We start from the raw sequence: 18,139 nt of genomic DNA, 5'->3' as shown, positions 1-18,139 counted from the left end.
AGCTAATGTGTGTTGACTGTCTTGACGCGAAGCAGATCGGACATTGAGAAAGAGCTTGGATGACGCTCCCAGGGCATTGCAGGAAGATGTCAGATATTTCTAACACTCGTTTTATTCTCGCTGAGTTTAGCACACGCTCTCCAAGAGTTTGTAATCTTTCAAAATAGCAGAAGGTTTGATTCCAGTCGTTGTTGGCAGCAGCTTGTGTGTTGCCTCGGTCTGTGTGTGATTATATCTTGGCCGTGCTGTTGAACTCGAAACATGCCAACGCAAGCACCCCTGAGGTCTGGGATGATATGGGCCGTATCACTCAGATCAGAGAGCATTACAGATATGATATTAAACAATCTGTTACCAAAAAACATTTCTTCAAACGTCTCCAAAAGCCAAATCCCAGGTTTGAATCCGAGTTTGATTTCAGCTTGTCCTGGAGGATGTTTTCTGTATCTATGGAAAAGCTTATTTCATACTATTAGAAACATGTTTCACATACTGAGCGCCGGCCAGACCCCGAGCGCAGGAGGTGTTGTGTTTGTTCATGTGTGTGCGTGGGTGAGCGCGTGTTGGAGGATTTCTGGGGTTTATGGTAGAGTGGTTTTCCAGAGGTGGTTGACGGCATGATGCAGTACTGCTGCGCTCTTTGGTCTGTCCTTTGGGGATTCGCACATTCTCTGAACTGCACTGTGTCACAGACACAAAGCCTTTAGTGGAGCGAAAACTAAATACCGAATGGCTACAGGTCACCTAAACGGTGATTTGTTCTGGAGAACTGGACCAACTGTATGTCAATATGACCCAAATTGATTTTTGAGTTGTGGGGAATACTGGTAATCCAAAGATTTTTTCTTGACATTTTATGACATTTGGGATCATTAAAGGGGTCGTATGATATTGCTAAAAAGAACATTATTTTGTGTATTTGGTGTAATGCAATGTGTTTTTGTGGTTTAAGGTTAAAAAAACATTATTTTCCACATACTGTACATTATTGTTGCTCCTCTATGCCTCGCCTTTCTGAAATGCGCCGATTTTTACAAAGCTCATCGTTCTGAGAAGCGAGGTGTGCTCTGATTGGCCAGCTCACCGTAGTGTGATGCCATGTCCCGGCGCGACCACGCAAAAACACTAAAACCCATTATAAACGAGGCATTTGTTGCATCCAGTGGGGACATAATTACTGATTACAATGACTTATACTGTCTTCTTACAGTAAACATTACCATGTTTTATGGTAAACATTACCATGTCTGCATTTGTGATCGGATCTACACTGCTCAAAACTCGCATTTGAAAAGTCAGTGGCAAATTCTTTAAATAAGAAAACATACTTACAGGCTGTGAGTCAGAAGCGTCAGACTGTCCTTGCAAAGTTGTAATTGCCCCACTTTATAGAAACGGTCTTTGTGCAAGCCAGCATTGTAGGCTACTCTCCCAGGATCAGGAAAAACTCTCATTTTCTCTGTCCTCCGTAAAATGCGCTGCACACACTCTAATATTTGCGCTGAACTGTTCTGGAACAGTGTTGTTAATACAATGTAACCACTGATTTCTAGTTGTGTCTTCTTTTGGAAGCCCAAACAAAATAGTTTCGCTTTCACAATGAAACACAGCGTCTCCAGTACATAGCGCCGGCGGCAACAACAATACTACAGAATAATAGTTCTGCCTTCTTTCATTGCGTATACATTTGAGCGGTGTTTTGCAAATCTTCCCACATCGTGACATAGACATGTGGGGGTGTGTTTGAACGAGCCGTTTTAGGAGGGCGTGGTCGAGTCTTAACTTTGATAAAGAATATCTCTTTGGTTTTGAAACATTAGTCTTTGCAACTTCAGGGACCTTATCTATGCAGAAACAGCTTGTAACACTCTAAAGAGAAAGGAAAACTTGAAATCGCATCATATGACCCCTTTAACATGCAAATTGATGTTTTGGAATTTGCATATAAAATTTATATTACGATTATGATGTTTGAGGGTCATTTGTAACCACATGGTTAAAGGCAGCTGCAAAAATACAAAATCAATGTATTTTGTTGTGTCAGTTTCTCAAGTATCCTCTAAGAGTATTTATATTTACATGTATGCATTTGGAAGATTCTTTATTTTATTTACATTTATTTTTAAAACAGTTTATGCATGTTAATGTTGTAATAATCTTGGCATTCTTTGGGAAAGCGTGCTTTTACACACACTTCTTGTGTTTGCAATGTTAAAATGTTATTACAGTCCATAAAATGAACCGTTTTAAAAATAGTTATTAAATTCAGTTGTAAAATCATATTCTCTTGTGTTTATTATTATTTGTATTTATTTATTTTTGTAACGTATGAGAACTTTTAATGTCAAAGGTTAACTGTATTCTATTTTTTTTTAAGCACCCATGTGTATCTTTGCAGCAACGTGTTTCAGCTCTTTGTGATGTCATTTTTAAACTATTCAAGTATTTATGCATTGTGAAAAAAAGAAATAAAAAGGAATAAATAAATTGATAGATAAAGGCTGGACAGAGCTTTACACTGGCCATAAAATACATATAAATGCTTGCCAATTGCTGCTCTGAGATAAAGCTGATCGTATCTGCAATCTTGGTCTAAAATGATTTTTTCCTACCCAAATCCAAACTCGGGGTCCAAAACCAACCTTGGAAACTGTCCACCACCCCCAAGCAATATTTAAACAAACTGTCCCGTGTGTTTTACTCTGTTTAACAGAAATGAATTGTGACTTCATTACTGTACAAAATGAACATATCTTAAAATTACTTCAGAAACAATTCACTTTGAGGAGTAATGGATCCAAGCAGCCAAACATATGTGAGGGAGGATAATAGCTCCATACAGATCCGATCAGATTAATCAAATCAGAACAAAACAAGCTCCTGCATATACCTGCATACAGTCCTCTTTGACTCTAACTCCTTAAATAAATGCACGCTTCATACATTTCTCATTTATTTGCAACAGCCCAACAAAAAACATTATTGAGCTATTGATTTAAAAACGGCATTTATGGTTTATTTGGCTGTTAGGTTTGATTCGTAGTGTTTTGACTTTTAACGGTTTAATGGGAAAAACTCCATTTCATACATATTTGCTGTGTGCCTTCAAATAAATAATGCAAATAATCATTCAAGACAGTGTGTTTCCTTAAAAAATGCTGAAGTGGTAGTTGTAGTTGTCAAAGTAGACAATCTCTGGTACCATAATATATCATTATTCATTATCGCTTGCTATGGGTTCTGTCATCAAAGATAACACCATAAAGTGAAAATGGCAAATCTCCCACGATCAAGCTACATCTTTGTTATTGTTTTGAATAAGTGACCTCCAGCGGTCAAACTTACATATACATATTCATTTGTATATGCATTCATATACAAATGTGAAATATGTATTCATATACAAATTCATATGTGTATATATATCAGGTATTCATAGGTTGTGGTATTTACACCACATGTAAGAAGACAGCATTTCATACAGTGAAATGTATTCTTACAGAAGCAGCAGAAATAAGGTGAATTACCTGTTTATTAATACTTATTATATAGTGTAAATAAGGCTTTTATGAACCACCAATAAAAAAGGATTTACTTCTGAGTCTACAATCCTCCACAGCTATTCAAACAGAGCGTTCTGATGAGAGGGGTTATTATAGCCTATTACTTACCTAAATTATGATATTTTTTGATGCATAAATCTTGATAACACTATAAGTGGACCTCAGAGAACAGTACAAAATAAAAAAACAAAAAACAAAGGCAGTTTATGATCCCTTTAATAATGTATTTCTAAATGCAATTCAAATGAACTAATATTGATAAATGCTTAAGAAATATTTTTCATTGTTAGTTAATGTTAGCTAATGTAATTAATATTAACAAATGGAACCTTACTATAACGTTTTACTTAGTAGAGATGTATAAATGAATCCATTTCATGCAGATCAAGTTTGTAATAGTTCTTAATGTTACTTTCTATAAATGATGGATGTTATTAAAGGAAATACTCAATGTAGTAAGCCAGAAGTTACTTTATTCTCTGAGTAGCCTCTGTCAGGAGCGTTGTCTGTACTTTTCAAAATCAGTTCCAAAAGGGTTTTTGTGGTGATGCCACAGGATTTCGGTTCCTCAAAGAACCTTTTAGTGAACAGTTCTTAAAAAGAACCCTTTTTTTCTTAGTGTGAAGAATATTTGAATCATCTAAAGAACCCTTTTAACTATAAAGAACTTTTTGTGCAATTGTTGGTTGTTAAAAATGGATGTTTGGTTGTTAAAAATGGTTGTTAAAGGTTCTTCATGGAACCACAGATTCCAAAAAAGAACTTTATTTTTGAAAAGTGTGTGTAAAAGCTGAACATGAGCCTTCTGTCACAGTGATGTTCATGTGCTACAGATGCAAAATGAGTGAAACAGGTCAGGGCGAGGGTGGAAAATGAGAGTTTTTGTGCAAAAAGCCTTGAGAGCCATTACAAGTGAATGTTTGTGTTGAATATGTGTATGAAGACTATTTGAGTTGCTTCCATCATCTGATAACTATATATGTGAAGCAAATTCACAGACATTTCCTTCAGAAAACAATGCATTGCTGAAAGAGCTTTTTACCTCGTACAGAAAAGAAATGCTTGCTGGGAGTGGTGAAGCCCCTCGTGCCCTGACTGTTGACTGCGCTAACTCGAAACTGGTACCACCTGTGGGGCCGGATGTCCTTCAGCACGGAGCGGTCCTCCATGGTCTGGGAGAAGGGTCAGAGAGACTTTAATTAAGACAAATCCGCTCCTGATGCAGAATGGAAGAGCTCCATCACTGCTGTATGCTGATAAGAGTCACAGTAATGACAGCTCGATCCAGCGCAGGGAGATCTCTCTATAAAGGCCTGTTGAAAAGCACAGCTCAGACATCCCTATCCATTACATCACGGATCCCACCGGGAGCTCAGACGCTGCACAATGAGCTGCCTGTTTCTTTCAATGTCTCTTAATCTCCTGAGAAGACCAGTCAGCACTGCTTTACTGCTTATGAAGAAAACACTCATTTAAGTGTGATTAAAAAGCTGTCTAAAAGAACATTCTGAGCTGTTTTCCATTCAGCGCACAGCATTTCTGGTATGGTGTTTAGTAAAGACAATTATTCTGGCTTTCCTTCAGTGTAAAAAATAAAAGGAGTGAAAAAGGAGTTAGCATACTTTTAAAAAGAGTACTTATTATAGGATATTAATTACAATTAAATGAAAATGTATAATAGTTTAAAATACAATTAGCTGACCTCAACAAGTGAATGACTGGCCGTTTTAGCGTCATATTTATTTATCCATGACAGCCCTAAACCAGTCAAGGTCCCTGCACAAAAACACACTCAGCAAAATATCCTTTCATTTTTGTTATAGCGAAAAAATCCCAAAAATAGAGAGATATCATCCCTACTTATTCATTTGAGACTGACTGAATCTATGCTTTCAGCAAACCCTAAAAGCAGTTTGGCAAGTGTGTCCAGCTCTGCAGCAGATTATAAACAGTCTCAAAATGCTAATATATTTCTACTTAAGGATGCACAGATCCCGTTATGAGCATTCACTTTATTACACATCTGTTAAACCTAACAGAATGGAGGTATTCTCTAAGAGTCCTTGAAAGACTTTACTAGGAGTTTTGAAGAATTATGTGTAACAGTGGATTCAAGACTTCTTCCACAAACCTCAAACCCACACATGCTTACGCTGAATAAACTAGACTCTTCATCTTAATCAGAGCTCTGTATCCGTAAGCGCTTACCATGAGAACGGTCTGCCAGGCCGACGCGTCGTCCTCGCTGGGGTGAATCCCATGATTCCACCTCTTCTGAAGAATATACAGAACCGGCTCAACAGAGACGTTAAACTTGGACATCCACGTCACCTTCAGATGTCCGTGCTGGTCCTCTGAAAAGGAAATGTCTCTCCTTGGCTTCAAAGGCACTCCTGAGCAAAAACAGAGACTTTGAGGTAAAAAGGTGAATGGACTATGAATCAAGGGAAGTCTGTTTGGCCTACGAGGGTGACAATAAATCAGCTAATCAGGTCAAAATTATAGCATTATATAAAAGCCTCACTGAGTATTTAACTCTTGCCTTTTACAAACAGCAGCAGACACAGCTGTGAATTAAATTTGGGTCAAGGAAAAATGTCTGAGATGAAGGAAATGAAGTTTAAATGCATTTTCATGGCTCCTAGAGACCTTTGTAATCTCGTAGTAATTTTTGTATTCAAGTTCATTTCATATGTTTTAAACTGTATTACAATATGTGACCCTAGACCACAAAACCAGGTTGTTGGGGTATATTTGTAGCAACAGCCACAAATACATTGTATGGGTGAAAATATTTTTTCTTTTATGCCAAAAATCATTAGGATATTAAGTAAAGATCATGTCCCATGAAGATATTCTGTTAATTTCCTACCGTAAATATAATAAAACTTCATTTTTGATTAGTAATATGCATTGCTAAGAACTTCATTTGGACAATTTAAAGGCGATTTTCTCAATATTTAGATTTTTTTGCACCCTCTGTTTTCAAATAGTTGTATATCCAAATATTGTCCTATGCTTACAAACCATACATCAAATGGGAAGCTTATTTATTCAGCTTTCAGACACTTTGTGGTCCAGGGTCACATATATAAAAAAAAATGCTTTACTACATATTTAAAAATATAATTATTATAATAAATAAAATATACATTAATTTGAGCCTTTTTGAAGGAAAAAAAAGAGAACACATCCTCAAGTTGTTCCAAATCTTCTGAGGAGCATAAAAGAAGATATTTTAAAGAATTTTGGTTGCCAGTTTCAGTTCCCATTGACTTCAGTTGTATTTTTGTCCAAACAATGGAAGTGAATGGGAGCCACAACATTCTTTTGGTTACCAACATTCTTCTGAATGTCTTCATGTTTCACAGAAGTTTTAAACAAGAACACATATGCAAACTATCTTTTTAAATTATTTTTAAGATAAACATTTAATAAATGGTCCCATTTAAAAACAAATTTGATTTCTGATTATTATTTCAGGTTTTACAAGGTTAACTAAATGCATCGCCCATTCACCCCATAAGCTGCGGTGTATTCCCATCCCACCCTGCAGTGTGTTGTACCTCTGTAAAGGTTAGCTGGGGACTGACAGGTGTGTCCACAGCTGTTTGAGCAGCACTTCTTGAAGCCGGAGCACTCGTGGTCGACCGCACAGCCCTCCACACAAGCTGCAGCGAATCCAGACGCCCGCTGGGGCAGAGGACAGTCGCCCTGCTTCTGTGACCGCAGTGAGCGCAGGAACTCCGAACTGGTCACACATTCGTGATGCTTCTTACCAAAGACACAGAGACAGAGATAAAGGCTCATTTTAGGAGATTCTGTGATCCATCTGTAGGTAATTGACAGGGCATTTCTGTATGGTTTCTAAGGTGTTTTGAGTGGTTTTTAGGGCGTTACCCTGCTGCTGTGGTGTTTTAGGTGTTTGCTTTGGTGTTGAGTGTTTATTAGTGCTGGTGAAAGTCTATACTAGGGTTTTAATAGAAAAGTGAGTTTGAAAACACACATCTAAGTATCATTAATATCAGTAGCAAAAACAGTGCAGAACAGGAAATGTGGTAAGTTTAATACGTTACACAAATTACACAGCACAAATCATTTTATTTTATTTATTATTTTAGCAGCCTAAAATTACTGATTTTGTGGCTTCTCCTAAAAATTGTGGTGATTTGCAGGATTTTATTTTCTGTTGTTTTGCAGTGAAAATCTATCAATACTTATGATGTACTTCTAAGAGCTATTGACAGTAAGAGTACAATTATTTGATCTACTGGTAAAATCAGGTATTATGAAGATTATAAAATATTCACCCTAATATACATTATATTCTGTATGTATAGTAGCTTAAAAGTATCATTAAACTTCTAAAAATTACAAGGAAATGTAAACAAGGCACGTGTCTCTCTCACTCCTTATGGGAAAGACAATATATGAAGGTCATAAATAAATGATTTGGAGAGATGAAAATATTATTTTTACTTTATTTTTGCTTAATAATTGCACAAAAAGTCCTGGTGCACCATATAGTCTGTCCATCCCTGCTCACTTTACAATGGCATTCAATGCAACAAGGATTTTGACTAGTTAACAGCATTTTGTTTTTGCCAAAATAAAGATAATGCAAGCTGCCGCATATAATGCAGTGCAGAGTTTGCTTGATTTGCGTTAATTCTGCAACTGCAAAATCCTGGAGGGATTTGTTCAACTCACTAACCCTAATAGCAATAGTAATAGTAATGCTTGATTTAGCACACACCACTAATGAGAGGCAGCTGGAAAGTCAGGGAGTGACAAAAAGTGAAAGAAAGACAGACACCGAGTGGTACGCAGCGGTTAGACAAAAGCCACCCACCCAAACCATGCCGGGTGAGCCACAAAGGCGTCCGGCGGTCCCTGTGTGTCTGTCCTGTCGTGTGTTTGTACTGACTCACACGCTCTAGCTGCCGTTGACACATCGTTCCTTACGGCCCGAGTCAAACACACATAACCTCTCTGCTTCTGCACACACATGTGGCAGCGGGGCGCTCTGGAAACTGTTCATCTGCACAACATCTCCAAGATTACTCAACTCAACACTTCTGTCAGTCTGAACGAGGCGCATGTTTCTTCCATTGGGTGAATCACAGAATTGGGAAAACAACAAAGGGCTTCACTGCGTGTTTTTAAGTGGCTGTGAAGAATTCTGGGTACTTATTACCCAACGCTTCTTATGCGCAGCTGAACCACACAGCGCGTCCATCTGATGGACCTCAAGCGTTGAAACACTTCACGCTGACTGTTTAAATTAAAGCTTTGTTGAGATAATGATCGCTGAATTTCAACAAGATCTTAACAGTTGTTCCGCTTTCTGTAAAGAAATAAGGTCTGGACGTAAACACACCTCTTATCTGGTTGACTTCAATAATGTGCTGATCTCCGCTGAGGGAAACATAATCTCTGTGTTCAACTCTAGACCACTCTGGGGACAAGGGATAAAAGGGCCATAAAATCACACTGGAATTCTGAGACTCGTTCAATTGCTGCTTCAATTCGTTTTAGACTAAACGCACACAAAACCACACGCACGCTTGACACGTCTTTGATTGCGGAGCGTGACTACATGACTCCGTGTGGTAATTCATAAGCTCGTCTCGGACTTATATTTGTGTGATTTTTAATCAGAGAAACGTCCCACGCAATTAGCCTTTCCTTCACGGCTGTAACAATCTCCAGTAGGCGAAAACATAAGGGGGAATTCTTCCGTGGAGAGACTTACCTCGCAGGTCTTGGGAGACAGGGCTCGTCTTGTTTCCCATAATTCCTTGCATGGTTGTAGGCACTGCAGACAAACAAATAAACAGTCCTGAGTACAGCCTTTATAAAATGCCACGGATAGCTGTGGAGAAACAGAACACACAAGTATTTGCATGTGAGCACAAGGAATGCACTGTTACAGTACAGCAGCCGTGGGGACACGTTCAAACTGTGTTGCATTGTGCAGACAGCAGAACTACAAACTGTTGTGACAAGCTGTTTAAAATATTGACAGATTGATGAATATTTCATGGGTTCAAAATTTGACCAAGTCTAGATGTTGTCGGATTTACATACATTTATACCCTGTGTTTATTTTGAGTTTCCAGGAAACTTACCCCAACCCTAAACCTTAAGCAAAAATAATATTTTGCAAGAACAAGGTGTAAATCTGTATCGATGTTCAATTTCATACACTCTTTCCTCTTAAAGTGAACTATGCTGCATTAAGGCCCTGGTATACACAAAGTGAAATCACACAACAATCAGGTGTCACATCATTTTGAAATCTGGACAAAAGGTGATTTTGAGTTCACTTTGGTGGTTAGAAAATGCTTGCTTTACCTAAATTATATTGGTCCTTGATAGGTGGGTGTGACTTGTGCCTCTACCTGCTTTGATGAAAAAGCAGGTGCTTTAATTTCACTTCTTCACTCAGTCCCTCACAACGGATTCGCACACGTGTATGTAGTGCATGAGTGAGGTGTTTTCATTGCTGTTATTATGGGTGCTGAAGTGAAAACGTGCTGCCCACTCCCCGTGCAACTGGTCCAACTTATCAACCAACATGGTAAACTGGCATGCCAACAAGGATGTAAAAGGCTGCAGGGTTCAGCATTAGCTGCTTGTGTGGTGGTTGAGGTCAGGGGTGTGAGTTTTACCTGTACAGCTCTTACTATCTGGCCTCGGTTTACTCATGCCTCACTACTATCTGGATCATGGCACCAAATGAGCTGATAAAATGTAAAAACTGTAACTTGAATGCAATGTAAGTCACTTTGGATAAAAGCGTCTGCTAAATGCATAAAATGTAAAATGGCACCAAAATAACTGGTCCAACTTGCGCCACTCTGAGAGGGATTTGAATCAGCGTCAACTGGCATGGTAGGCAGGTGCACTAACAAGAAAACTAAAGACCACATCCTTTGGCATCAGCACTTGTGTGCCTCTTGAGGTCAGGGGAGTGAGGTGTACCTGTAAAACTCTTATATGGCCTCCGTTAGACTCTCAACTTCACCACTATCCGGGTCACGGCACCAATGTAACTGGTCCAACTTTCAACACTCTGAAAGGGATTCTAACCAGCATCCAATATGAGACTTGGGTAGTAATAAGGACGGTACAGACCATAGCCTCCAGTATTAGCTGCTAGTGCATCTCTTGAGGTCAGGGGAGTGAGGTTTACCAGTACAGCTCTTAGTATCTGGCCTCTGTTTAGTCATGCCCCTAAGCCTCACTACTATCCGGGTCATGGCACCAATGTAATTGGTCTGACTTGCACCACTCTTTGAGGGATTTGAACCAGCATAAACCAGCATGGTAGGCAGGTGCATTACCAAAGAAACTAAAGACCATAGCCTTTGGCATCAGTTACTTGTGTGCCTCTTGAGGTCAGGGAGTGAGATGTACCTGTGAACTCTTATATGGGCTCCATTACACTCTCCCCCTAAACCGCACCACTTTCTGGGTCACGGCACCAATGTAACTGGTCCAACTTGTGCCACTCAGGGGAATGAGGTTTCCCTGTATAGCTCTAACTATCTGTACACTATCTGTTGCACCTACTCACACAGTTTTCATGAATCCAGCAACGTGGGATCTAAATATAGCAAACAGCATAACATCGCTCAGCTTTTTTTTCTATAAATAAAGAATGATGAAGAATTTTGTTGTGAGTATACCAAAGTCTATAACCACAAAGTGAATGATGAATGATGAATGAATGAACGAATCAGTTTCTTTATGAATGGAGAGTAAAATACAGCAAAACCTTTGTTGCTTATGCTCACGCAGCTCATAATTTAAGCCATAGTGAAGATATCATTTCCAGTTTTCCACCCTTTCTTTCCAATGACAACTGTTCTAAGTTGTTGTAGAAGTAAATCACTTGGCCGTGTGCTGATGCTTTAATGATTACAATGGAAAACGATGTAGATATATTGGATATTGAATGCATTGGCTGCACGAACAGATTCAATTTCATTGCTTACAAAATGTGGTCAATCCTAACAACCAGATTTGTGCGAATAAAGCCATAGATGTACAAGCATTCAAACATCCAATACAAAGGATGACCACATTTGTTCCATTCAGAATCGAGTGTGTTTTTTCCCCTCTAATCTAAGTGGTCCGTTCCCTGTGAGACGTGCTCCCGGTTGAACCCCCGCTGGCCGGGCCTCCAGTCGCTCATGTGCTGGAACATTTGAACACATCTGTTGTGTGTTATGTGATGGATTATTCTGACATCTGCCCCCATCTATCCCCCACCTGAACAGACAGCTTTCATCTGGCTGAACTCAAAGTCAATACCACGTTCAAAAAAGAAGAAAACGGACAGAAAATAGGAAAGCAGAGAGACATGGAGTGAAACTGGTTTCACCTTACTGCAAAGATAATCTTATTATCAAGATAATCAAAGTCTAAATTGGTCATTTATAGCGACTTTGATTAAAAAGGACACAGGGATTCTTTTAAAAATATGTTCTGTTCATATAAGATTTGTTTTTCTTCTGGTGATACCAGTGTCTAGCCAATGCCCATATCACTACAGACTGACAGTCTGCAGAAGGGAAAACAACCAAACTCATCCAATACTAATACTGTCAAAAGTACAAAATATACAAAAATAAATTCTTCAACAAAAACACAGATCTGTCTTTAAGGTGAAGTGTGTTTTTATGTTAAAATGTGGAAAGATATGTAGAGTCAACTGAGTACAGCTTTTTGTAGGTTTATTACCCGTTTGAAAATATGACTTGTTTGTTTGAGAAGGCCAAAATAGCAACACTAGCGCAACCATTCCCTCTGTGAAAAAAACACACTTTTTTATTACAGAAATAATACATTTTACAATAATATACTTAACTGTGAACTGGCTGTAATGTTTACTTAATTGCATGTTAACTGTAATTAAATCAAAACGTATAATAATTTAAATTGATATTAAATGAAATTAGCTGAATTTTAGAGCATTTTTGTGACCCAATTAAGTAGGACTTAAGTACGTTTATATATAAATGTAATCTAAGTCACAACCACTTTAAACGACGTTAAGACAGGACAAAGAAACTCTAGAAAATGAAGGCTTTTAAGGACAGGCAAATCAAATCAAAGGAGCAAACGAGATGATTACTAAACTAAGGTTACTGACTGAACGATAAATAACTAATAAGAACAGGAAACAAACCAAATAAGGGCAAACAGAACTAACAGGAACTAACTCCTAACATAATTTAATGTAAATTCTATTAAATTCATGTCATGTATTATAATATATTTGTAATTTCACATTTGTAATGATGATGCTGCAGTTTAGTATATTTAAAATATATTAACTTTAAATGTAATTTTTGAGTTCAAATTATAATCAAGTATTAAAAGATTATTAAAACTGTACTTTAAAAGCTTTAAACTGATGCATTTTTAGAATTGTATTTAAGCGTGTTAAGATACAGTACACTTAAGTTGCCTTTTATTTCATTAATATACTATTTTTTGCAATCCAAGCCCCTACATATATGGATAACGAGCAAAATTTATCAAAAGATTATATGGCAATGTAAATTCATGAACTGTCAGTTATGATGTCCCTATGGAATGTTTTCATGTTTCTGTATATTCAGTTGAGGTTAGTATAGCTCCTGTGTGTCCAACCTCCACCTAATGACTGCTGGCGGCCCTCAACACAACACAACACAAACACACACACACACACACACACACACACACTGACTGTGAGTCATCTATATGACAACACACTCCTGAGAGGAAGGGGTGATGGGGGGAGAGCCAGAGATCTGGACTGCATTAGTGCGTTTGTGAACAGCAGATCTACCACAAACACTGCGGCAGGGGGTCAGCGCATGGAGACCAGTAGCTGTGACACAGGTTATCACTGACTAATTTCCCTCAGACAAAGGGCTCTGGCATGACACACGCGGGACTGTGGGATACGTTGATGGATGAATGAGCATCTGCTGCTTCTTTTTACACAAGATCTCAGTGTAACAATGAAGAAGTAAAACCGTGATGCAGCTTCTCCTCACATTGAGGTGATTTGAAGTTTAGGCCGATTAGTGAGGTCAGCTAGTGAGTTTATCTTCTGAGTGGTGCTAAAATGGATATGAATGAAGTGACGCTTGCTGGATTTTAGTGTACTGACAGCATGTGGGCTTTTCCTATCAGTACCTGCTACATTGACTACATTTGCATGCATGGCAGAAAACTGCTTATTGTGAGAAAGCTGTGTAAAATAAGAAAGCGTAAGAATGCTGCTTATGGGGTTACATGGCCACATAAAAAACCCGGGTGTGTTAAACTGCTTTCTCTTCCCTTAAAACAGAGTTCACTTTTACATTTTTATTCAGACCATTTTGGTATATGCATTATTGTCATTTAAACAGTAAAAGTCTACAAAAGACTACAGTAAAAACCTGTTTATTGATTAACGGTAATTGCCTTACTATATACACTCTTAAAGGTTTTTTATTGGCACCTGCGTCTCCATCAAGAACCATTAACATCCATTGAAACTTTATTTTTAAGAGTGTACAGTGAAACATTGCAATGGAGACATTTTATGTCATTTTCAGTAAAACACTTAAATGTACAATTTTTGGAACTAAAAAAGAACATCTTATAGTTATATCTTATATCTAGCTTAGAACATCTGATCTTATAGTTGTTATAGTGAAAAACTATAACTTGGCAGCTGTGCCAATTGAGGTTTTCTCATTGAAATAACTATTTCTTCTTAACTTTAAAAAAAAAAAAATATCTGTTATGTATTTGAGGTTTTATGTTACATCTTATTTTGTCAAATTACCATTTATTGCATTTATTGAATATATCCATTAATTATTATTTGTAGTGTCATGTACTGTATGTTACCATGATTGTGTTTTCTTTCTATATTCTAGTATTTACCTCATCTTGTGGAAAAGCTTGTTAAAAACACATTTTACTAATTTTTCATATTAATAGTTCATGAAATACAAGTTTTAGGTAAAGGTATGATAAAATCCTCTCTGTGACGTTGTATATCTAAATTAATCCCCGTGATGTCTAAGACATTTAATTTATTACTTCTATTTTAATTGTTTGTAATTTTTTACAATAGAAGAAGAAGGTTGACCACCTAATGATATATAGGGAAGTATCCATTTCATTGTGCCTGGCTGAATAATGGAATAATATTCACATATCAACATAATGAAATATCACCAACCAGTTTATTAAACCAACCTGAACCCAGTCAAACTGTTGGGACATTACAGAGTTAACACCAGGTAACACAACCAGATATCAGAATTTGTGTCACATTTTAATCACAATCTACTTAAAATGACAAGTTAGTCACTAATTGTAACATTCTGCTCTGTTTTAGTTGTGTTTTTCCATGGCTTCTGTTGACCCAGTTTCCCTGATTAGTTAACTAGCCCCTCACCTGTTTCTGTTTTCGTATGATTATGACCTGCCTTTATAAGCCTGAGTTCTCCCCAATTGAGTTTGTTTGCTATTGGTTATGTTACGTTTTTCGAGTTCAGTATTATTAAAAGATTATTGTTTTGAGCTATTCCTGCCTGCCTGCCTTGTCTTATCTGTCTGCCTGGGGAAACTGTAACAGAATAGCAGACCGAAACAGTTTTTTTTTTTTTTTTTTCAGCGGCGTTATTCTTTTCGCTCATTTTTGTTTTTTTACCTCTCTCCCTCCTAGTATGGTTCCAGCCTTCTTACTCCTTTGCCTGGAGCAGAAGGACCGTTCGCTGGTGGAACACACCATGGACTTCGTCAACCTGGCGCGCCTTACACACTTCAAAGACCGCTCGCTCTGTGTGTTCTACATCTCCAACCTGAGCGAGCAGTGTAAGGCGCGCCTACCAGCGAACGGTCCCAGGGAGAATTTCGCCGCTTGCGTGGAGTGGGTGCTGGAGTGTAATGGACTGTTTATCTCCGGTGGCCCTGCTGAGGACAGCTCCAGCCCCACTCCCAATCCAGAGCCCAGCCAACCCTCACCATCTCCCTGCACGGAGGTTTCGCCAGAGGCCACCGCAGTCGCAGAGCCTGAGCCGGCCGCGAGGATAGAGCCGTCACCGCGGGAAGTGACTGAGCAACTCATTGCCTCGGGAACCATACTCGACGCGACTGACCGGGTGTGTGAGCCGGCAACATCGTGCGTCGTGGGAGTGTTAGTGGAGATAGAGGGAACGGACGTATCACCGGTCCACACTTCCACCACTGAGGGTGAGAGACTGCTGGTTTCTGGAAACCTTTCTGAGGATATGTTGGATGAGTTAGACGAGGAGTACTTCTGGCTTCTCCCCTTCCCATTGCTCCCACCCACCTCTCCATGTTCTCCGGCCATTAGCCAGTGCTTCCCTGAACCTGTTAGCTTTAAGCAATCCCCCGTGCTCGCTTCTCCAGAGCCAGTCCGTCCAGTGCCCGATTCTCCAGGGTCAGTCTGTCCAGTGCCCGATTCTCCAGGGCCAGTCCCCCCCGAGCTTAAGCTAACAGAGCGTTCCCAGGAATTAGCGCTGCCTAAACGCCCTCCAGTGCCTGTTCCCCTCCAGTGCCCTCCAGCCAGCTCCTCAAGGAAGGTTTTAAGGAGTTTCCCACCCAGCCTCCCTCTCCCTCCTCCTCTGTATCTGCCAGTCAGTCCAGCAGTTTGCCCTCAGCCACCTCAGGAAAGTCCCTCAGCTCACCCTCAGTATGCCATGTCCGGTGGATCGGTTGAGCTTCGGGTCTCCCTGGGATCAGCTACCTCGGGGTTGGAGGATCCCCAGTCTTCGCCTCCAGCCTACGAGACCCGGACTCCACCTCGGCCCTCCGATCCATCGGCTCCACCTTGGCTCGTGGCTCCCTCATCTCCACCGTGGACCCTCATTCCACCAGCTCCGCCGGGCTCCCTTGTCCCTCCGGCTCCGCCTTGGTCAGTCGTCCCCCTGCCTACTCCACGGAATTCCACACCTCCAGCTCCGCTTCGTCCCTCCATTCCTCTGGCTCCGTCGGGTTCCTCCCTCCGGCTCCACCGTTGTCCTCTGTCGCTCCGGCTCCACCGCGTCACTCGGGATCCCAGCCTCCGCCTCACTCGCCTGAGCCGCTGGCTCCACCGTGGCCCTCCGGCCTATCAGTGTCACCCTGGCTCTGCGGCTGCTCTGCTCCATCCTGGGCTCCTTCTCCACCGGCGTCATCTCCGGCAGTCGGCCCCATGGTGTCGGTGGTCCCATTACCACCATGGCTCCTCCCGCCATTGACTCCGCCGTGGGCCGCCATCCTGGCTGGCCTCTGGACTGCCATCTGGCTGCTCCTGCTCCGGGCTCCTCCCTGGCTCCTCCCACCCTCCACTCCCCCTTGGACTAATTTTTTGGACTGTTTTTGTTTTTACCCATTTTCCATTGCCCGGCTTCCTCCTACTCCATGCCCGCCTCCTGAACCCCCACCCTCCTTCCTCTGTTGGTTTATATTTTTCCGTGCGAGGACGCGCCGTTCCGGGAGGGGGCAAACTGTAACATTCTGCTCTGTTTTAGTTGTGTTTTTCCATGGCTTCTGTTGACCCAGTTTCCCTGATTAGTTAACTAGCCCCTCACCTGTTTCTGTTTTCGTATGATTTATGACCTGCCTTTATAAGCCTGAGTTCTCCCCAGTTGAGTTTGTTTGCTATTGGTTATGTTACGTTTTTCGAGTTCAGTATTATTAAAAGATTATTGTTTTGAGATTCCTGCCTGCCTCGTCTTATCTGTCTGCCTGGGGAAACTGTAACAGAAATAATGATTACTGCTAATCAAATGTTATAATTTTTGAAGCAATGTAAAAAATGTTTTGAAACAAGTTCACTGACTTCTACGTAGTGTTAAGTAATCACAGGTGAACAGGATAAATGGTTCTGTGAGAATTTCCTATAATGCTCCCTACATTCAGTCTGTGGACCAAAACCTTTCTTTAATTTAGTGTTGAAGATGAATGTTTTCTGAGAGAAGCCCCACAGGGAAGAGAGCATTTTCTCTACTGCTCCTCCTCATACTCCTCCAGATCAGAAGAACCCAGACATATTTTCTTCAAGAGGAGCGCTGACTCTTTGCCCTCAGCAGGCTACACTGACTGGTCCCTGACGGAAACGCTGTGGGAGACTTTTCTTTACACTTAATCTTCTCTGACAGCGAAGAAAAGCTGATATTTCAACACGAGATGTGGGTTATGAAATTTCATCAGGTGATAGGTAAAGTATTAGAGGGACCAACAGATCCTAATATTTGAGGTATTTCAGTTCTACTGAATCCTAATTAAAACCCTGGGAATAATTTTCTTTGCTACTTTTAAATATAAAAAGTTATTGCTTCCTATAGATTGCAACAGTGATCGTCCACCAGCATTGGTTCCTAAAGTATTTTTTGACATTTATTTCCTCTCTAGGCATTTCAGAAAAAAAAACTTTCCAGCCATGAAATGAACCATTTAGCCCTAAGATGAATCTCAATATTTCATTGTTTGATTTGAAGCAAAAATACTTTCATAGTAACTGTGATTATAATTAAGTATAAAAATATGTTTACTGGAAAGACATATGC

The 18,139-nt window shown here is 39.9% G+C and overlaps 2 protein-coding genes across 2 annotated transcripts in view; one reads left to right on the top strand and one right to left on the bottom strand.

The window, feature by feature from the left end:
- The window catches only part of rbbp9 (retinoblastoma binding protein 9), a 211,477-nt gene that overhangs the window by 45,452 nt on the left and 147,886 nt on the right, over positions 1-18,139 (top strand). The window lies entirely within an intron of this gene.
- anos1b (anosmin 1b) overlaps positions 1-18,139 on the bottom strand; it is a 67,104-nt gene that overhangs the window by 18,085 nt on the left and 30,880 nt on the right. The window contains exons 3-6 of the mRNA XM_079426148.1: positions 9,319-9,381; positions 7,130-7,334; positions 5,772-5,956; positions 4,606-4,735 (exon numbers count right to left, since the gene is read on the bottom strand). Coding sequence (XP_079282274.1) covers positions 4,606-4,735; positions 5,772-5,956; positions 7,130-7,334; positions 9,319-9,381 — 583 coding nt within the window. The remainder of the gene's footprint in view (positions 1-4,605; positions 4,736-5,771; positions 5,957-7,129; positions 7,335-9,318; positions 9,382-18,139) is intronic.

This window comes from Barbus barbus (genome assembly GCF_936440315.1).
Source record: "Barbus barbus genome assembly, chromosome: 9".
NCBI classification, from domain to species: Eukaryota; Metazoa; Chordata; class Actinopteri; order Cypriniformes; family Cyprinidae; genus Barbus; species Barbus barbus.
This window is presented reverse-complemented; position numbering and strand designations above follow the sequence as displayed.